This window comes from Leucopleurus acutus (assembly GCF_964270905.1).
Source record: "Leucopleurus acutus genome assembly, chromosome: 4".
NCBI lineage: Eukaryota > Metazoa > Chordata > Mammalia > Artiodactyla > Delphinidae > Leucopleurus > Leucopleurus acutus.
The window spans coordinates 4,926,594-4,933,422 of NC_139146.1; the positions used below are offsets into that span (position 1 = coordinate 4,926,594).

At 39.4% G+C, this 6,829-nt stretch overlaps 1 protein-coding gene across 9 annotated transcripts in view; it reads left to right on the plus strand.

Moving 5' to 3' along the window:
- The window catches only part of ELF2 (E74 like ETS transcription factor 2), a 96,507-nt gene that overhangs the window by 87,465 nt on the left and 2,213 nt on the right, over positions 1-6,829 (plus strand). For 8 of the 9 annotated variants that reach the window (XM_082838034.1, XM_082838036.1, XM_082838035.1 and 5 more), the window contains 4 exons: positions 1,190-1,276; positions 4,162-4,354; positions 5,570-5,920; positions 6,634-6,829. The exon at positions 6,634-6,829 is cut by the window's right edge and continues 2,213 nt beyond it. In XM_082838034.1, coding sequence (XP_082694160.1) covers positions 1,190-1,276; positions 4,162-4,354; positions 5,570-5,920; positions 6,634-6,829 — 827 coding nt within the window. Of the gene's footprint in view, positions 1-795; positions 835-1,189; positions 1,277-4,161; positions 4,355-5,569; positions 5,921-6,633 lie in introns of all 9 variants that reach the window. The other variant, XM_082838042.1, reaches the window with a different exon arrangement.

The following is a 6,829-nucleotide window of genomic DNA, read 5'->3' on the forward strand; positions in this document are numbered from 1 at the left end:
ACCGTTTTTCCTACTGATGAATAACCTATTTGTCATGTAATACCATTTGGGAAATGCTGCTTTATAAGAAAATAGGCCTTTTGGGGCTAACCTTTCCTTTAAGGAAGTTGGGCTTTTGTGATTGAATTTAGGAGACGGTGAAGACGTCAGTCTTATTAACTGACTGATTCGTACATATAAGTATTATTTAAATTGAGAAATTAAGCTCTGTTTTAACAAGGGAGACCAGTAAACTTTGTTTTAATTTTTGCCAAAGCATACGTCTTAATGAAATCCTATTCTAATCCTAGAATATAATAACTATGCTTTTTGACATATAAATTAAGGCACTTTAATTTAGCTCTAGATAATCCTTGCTAATGAAGAGCAGAGACATCAGAAATCCCAGATGTTAGGACAGATCACCAAATCAGTAATAGTATATGTAATATTCCCAGTCTCTTTCTTGAGGCTTCCCCTCACCTGCCAGCATTCATCCGTCAGGGCTGAGGGTTGAATACAACACATTTCAGGCTTAAGCTTTCTTTACTGTAGAGAAGTATAGCTCTTGCTTTTCTGTTCATTGTGGATGCTGGTCTCTCTGAGAGAGCCTTACGGCAGAAGTGAGGGGAGACAAAAGGAAGGGCGCAGACATCTACTAGACCTACGAAGTAATCGCTTGGAAGATTTTTTTTTATCCTTATAATGTACCTGCACGTTGAGGTGGGGAAATTTATGCTGAAATTCTGGTGAATTGATTGGCTCAGAGCAGTAGAGAGTGTTTAAAATAATATTTTTTACTTTTCCTCATTTGAGCTCAAAGGGCTTCGCAGATTATCAGATCCTCTGCAATCGGTAGGTAAAGCTTTTTCTAACAATTCTGTAGAACAGAAAACAAAAGTTTGTACTAGAATTTGTTTCCATTGCTACATTATTGGAAAAGGTTAGCAAATTGAGGCTCTGACCATGTAAATAATGGGTTAGTAGTGCCTGACTTGCCATGTACATTGACATTACTGTCCACTAACTGCTGTAATCTAAAATTGCAGAAGTGCTTTTCATGTTCTTTTAAAAGCAACTTTTATATACACTGAATATATTAATCCATAGATTAGTATCCAGTTTCATGAATAATGTGTTATCAGAAAGCCTGCTATCATGCTTCTTTTTCCTGTTTTCAACGTGTGGTTTCAATATCTTTTATTTCCAGTTGGCCGTAAACCAAAGACCCAGCAGTCGCCAATTTCCAATGGGTCTCCTGAGTTAGGCATAAAGAAGAAGCCCAGAGAAGGAAAAGGTAATTTGGGGAGGTCTGTTTTGTAGGTGAGATGCTGTTTTTTTTAGTCAAGTACATTTGTAGGAAAATCACTTCTAGCACATGCACATGTGAGAGTACTGTCTTTGGTAGCAGTTCTTAATCAGGGCTGTATGAGCATCGCACGTGGAGCTTTTTCAGACTGTCTATGCCTGGTCCTTACCCCACTGAGATAAAACTGCAGGGAGTGGAGGTGGGCAAGCGCTTGAATGTGGAAAAGGCCCTACCTGCAATCTGATACGCAGCTGTATGAAGAGCTGTGGTTCTGGAGGATAACGGCAGGCATCCTCATGGAGAGTCACTTAGAATTGAAGAAGGTTTACAAAACTAAGACTTCATTTCTCCATACTCTCTTAACTGATAGAAGCAAGGTGAATTTAGCGTTTCTTAACTGATTCAATGCAAGGTGAATTTAGTTTTCCAACCAGCAGATTTCAGTCATGTCAGTAAGGATCTTAGAACAAAAATTTAACATGTTTGCTTTAGAGTTTGTATATTCTCATTAAGCACAAAAATAGCATAAGCCTTCTGCATTCTCTGCTGTCATAATTTGTTGTGTAAGTTGATTTCAAGTGATCTTAGTAAGGGTTTTAGGTGTGTTCTGATAATCTGATAACCAAAATTTTATCACTTCCATGAATGTTTTCAATAGTTGGATACATTTTGGATTCGTATATTCAAATTTATTCCATCCTCAATGGGTAGTCTGATATATCTCATTTTAAATAATTAAAGCAAAAATTAAATCTCTAGTAAAAAAAAATTAAGTCTAGTAAGCCTACCAAGAAATTTAGACAAAAAAAAAAAAAAAGAAAAATCCAGCTACAGTAAGCCCTTATTTATTTAGGAACTGTTTATTCAATTTGGGACAGATTTAGGATACTTTTATTTTCTTCTGTGTCTTTGGTTGTTTTACATTTCTGGTATCTTAGGTTTTATCTTTTAATTTATACTGAAAACTTTAAAACTTACATAATAGTAGTATTACAAAGTTGAACCGTAAATATACAATTATTACTTTAAAAAATTATTTACTTATTTTATTTATTTTTGGCTGCATTGGGTCTTCGTTGCTGTGCGCGGGCTTTCTCTAGTTGCGGCGCATGGGCTTCTCATTGCGGTGGCTTCTCTTGTTGCGGAGCACCGGCTCTAGGTGTGCGGGCCTCAGTAGCTGTGGCTCGCAGGCTCTAGAGTGCAGGCTCAGTAGTTGTGGCGCACGGGCTTAGTTGCTCCACGGCGTGTGGGATCTTCCCAGACCAGGGTTCGAACCTGTGTCCCTTGCATTGGCAGGCGGATTCTTAACCACTGCGCCACCAGGGAGGTCCCAGTTACTACTTTTTAAAAAATTATTCCCATCATCAGTGGTGTCTCTTGTATTCAAAGACCTTATGTTTAAAACTGGAAAAAAATTTTGTGATAACCTATTTTTACCAGTCAGAAATCACCTTTCATTAAAATTTCAGTTTTGCATGATTAAACTTGAGGCAGCCTGTTGAAATGTGAAGATTAAAGTGATTACAGTCATCCCTGGATTAAAAATCCAGTCAGTGTTTCCTCTTCTGCAAAATTATGACGATAATGTCTGCATAGACTTAGTGAACTACCTTGTCTGATAAAGAAGGCTTCCCTTTCGAATTCTGTTTTCCTTAAAACCAGAAACAGAATTGTTAATTTTAACTTGGGGATGGGAACTGGGGCGAAGCATTTAAAGACAACCTAAAGAATGTTGATGAGTCTGATTAATTCAGTAGACACAGAAGTACTCAAATCCCTACTGTGTGCAAGGCATTGTCCGTTGTACAAAAATTTCTTCCAGAATAAGTTCTTATAATCTTTAGGTCATAAAATAAAAATGCCCCAGATACATATCTTGATTCAGTTGAGAGTGATGTGGTTGAAAGTTAGGCACGGTGTAATACCAAGAGTTTTTAGGTATGGATGCTGATGTACAAATGTAACATAGTGAAGTTGAAGAGATACAAATAACATTGTAAAGTTGAAGGTTAATTTTTTAAAGTCAAGAGATGCACACGGGGCTCAACTATGGGTTAATGGATTGACTGAATTTTCAGGGAAATACAGGATGAAAATGAAACGCTAGAGGAGAAAAACATCAGCGTTTCGATTGACTAGTAGCAGTGGCTTGATGTGGAAGCCTCCCACCCTCGAGGTTCTTCTCCTGTAGCCCGTAACTTGGATCTGGATTTGAGGCTAGTAAAGGGTTATTGAGTAGGAGCCTGGAGATGACCTGGTGGCTCCCTGGTGGCATATGTATTCTGATCGTCTTCTCGGGACTCTCTTCTTCTTTCACCAATTTAAGAACCTCTGCACCTAGAGGCTTTCAAAGGGAATAAAAGGAAAACAGCAGCCTGCTTTTAGTCTTCTGGTCGTCTCGTAACCGCTGCCCACTACTCTTCCCCAGCCTTCCAAGAAGAGAAGAGTGATGCTCTTCTCTCTGGGACTAGGTTTCTTATTTTACCTACCCGGAGCCCTTCCTTTCCTTCTATGCAAATCTTAGCCATCTTCCAAGACTTGATAATGCCTTAACAATCCACTTTATTTTCACTCCTGAAATCTCAGACATTATTTTCTGTCATTCATTTGAAATATAATTGTGCCTGGCCTTGTGTTACAGCTTATATTGTTTCAAACGGTTGTTTATTTCTTGAATTGCTGTTATTTACTAGACAACACAATTTGACACTGTACAAGTGATTGCCGATCTAGTCAAGTATTTCATGACAGACTCTCAGTACACTTGTGCTTCGCCAGTGGTAAATTAATTGATTTTTTATCCAGCATAAGTAAATATTTGCTTTTAATTATGTTAATGAATCGTTAATCAATGCCTGTGATTGTTTTCAAAGGAAACACAACCTATTTGTGGGAGTTTCTTTTAGATCTACTTCAAGATAAAAATACTTGTCCCCGGTATATTAAGTGGACTCAGAGAGAAAAAGGCATATTCAAGCTTGTGGATTCAAAGGCTGTCTCTAAGCTTTGGGGAAAGCATAAGAACAAGCCAGACATGAATTATGAAACTATGGGACGAGCTCTGAGGTAAGAACCCAAAAGAAAGAGTTTTCAAACAAAACTTACATATCTCTTAATATTGTCTATTAACTATTTAAAGAGAAGCTGTTAAAATCCCTTATTTGTTACAGCTTGTAATTTGGGGGGGATTTTCTAGAGGAGCTTCTTGTATTTGGAGGCAGGTGGGGAGACAGGAGTTTGGTCTAGACGGCTAAAATTTCAACACCATTGGAAAATCCATTTTTGTGGGAAATGTGCACCTTTCAGAAAATTAAACCCAAACAAAATACAGTTTCCAAATTGTGAATTTGCTCTTTAGTTCCTGCAAACTTACTTTAATGGATTTATCTTGATATGAAACGTTCTCTTAAGTTTTGTCAGTTGGAGGAACCCACATAACTCTGTTATGCACGTGGCTTATTCTAATGAAGGGTATTTTGTAAATGAACATAGTTTAGTGACTATTCACATACACCACAGATTCACTTCTACGAAGCACGGCTTAGGTAATTTTTCCACGTAACATCAGATTGTTTTTATAACCTATGTAAATCAGAACTAAAGTTTTACGAGTGTCTGTAAAATACAGTCGTCCCTCAGTATCTGAGGGGGATTGGTTCCAGGACCCTCCGCAGATACCAAAATCCATGGATGCCCAAATCCCTTTTGAAGTGGGGATAGTGCTTGCCTATAACCCAAATCCCTTTTGAAGTGGGGATAGTGCTTGCCTATAACCCACCTATAACACATCCCCTGTGTACTTGAAATCATCTCTAGATTACATGTAATGCCTAACACAGGGTAAATGCTGTGGAAATAGTTGCTGTCACATGGCAAATTCAAGTTTTGCTGTTTTGTGGAATTCTTTTTTCCCCGAGTATTTTTTGATCCATGGGTTAGTTAATAAATCCATGGATGAGGAACCCAGGGATGTGGAGGGCCAGCTGTACAGTAGTATATTCTGTATTTAGGTTAAATTACTTCTTTTAAGAATGAGCTTTCAGCTACTTTACAGATCTCAAGGTTATATAAGACCCGGTGGCACCGGGTTCTAATTTCATTCCTACTTCAAATTCTTAGCCTTTTGAACAATCCAGGCAGTGTGAGTTCCTCCTTATCTCTTACTAGAATCGGTGAATGTTTCTGTTAGCATCTCTTCTACATGGTGTTTTTGTTGGGGGGTAGGGAGGTGGGGAGAACAAATGTAATATACTTGATTTATTTAGTACTTTTTCCTGACAGATATTATTACCAAAGGGGTATTCTCGCAAAGGTTGAAGGACAGAGGCTTGTATATCAGTTCAAGGATATGCCCAAGAACATAGTGGTCATAGACGATGACAAAAGTGAAACCTGCAATGAGGATTTAGCAGCAGCTGCTGATGAAAAGTCATTAGAACGAGTGTCACTGTCTGCAGAAAGTCTCTTGAAAGCAGCAGCTTCTGTGCGTGGTGGGAAAAACTCATCTCCTCTAAACTGCTCCAAAGCAGAGAAGGGTGTAGCTAGAGTTGTGAACATCACTCCCCCTGGTCATGATGCTTCGTCCAGGTCTCCTACTACTACCGCATCTGTATCAGCAACAGCAGCTCCAAGGTAAGTGAGGGCAACCATTAGTTGCAACGGGTTTAATTTTTAGAAAACTCTTTGGCGAAATGATATGTTCCTTTTTTTAATATTTGCATTCTAAGAACTCACTGTTGTCAGGACTTTGAAAAGTGCTTGGCATTTTTAAATGTATTTTGTTGTTGTTGTCGAAGTAGATGTCTCCTCTAACCTGAATGGATTTTTAGGGTCTTACGGATGGAATTTAATGTAGGCTTTAGTTTGTTTGTTTGTTCGTTTGTTTATTTTTGGCTGTGTTGGGTCTTCGTTTCTGTGCGAGGGCTTTCTCTAGTTGCGGCGAGCGGGGGCCACTCTTCATCGCGGTGCGCGGGCCTCTCACTGTTGTGGCCTCTCCCGTTGCAGAGCACAGGCTCTAAACACGCAGGCTCAGTAGCTGTGGCTCACAGGCCCAGCCGCTCCGCGGCATGTGGGATCTTCCCGGACCGGGGCACGAACCCGTGTCCCCTGCATTGGCAGGTGGACTCTCAACCACTGCGCCACCAGGGAAGCCCTAGGCTTTAGTTTTTAAAATATATTCGTCTCATGGTATTTCAAACTCTAAACTTAAGGGGTTTTCGGTACATTTGTAAAATTTGGGAGCACTAGTTGTATATGTTTGGGATTTGCATTCATCTTTTTGCTCAGGAGACCTATTTTATAGTTTAACGTGAAATATAATCAACTTTATTTTTTACCTCTACTAGGACAGTTCGTGTGGCAATGCAAGTGCCTGTTGTAATGACATCGTTGGGGCAGAAAATCTCAACTGTGGCCGTTCAGTCAGTTAATGCAGGTGCACCACTGATAACCAGCAGTAGCCCAACAACAGCGGCCTCTCCGAAGGTAGTGATTCAGACGATCCCTACTGTGATGCCAGCCTCCACTGAAAATGCAGACAAA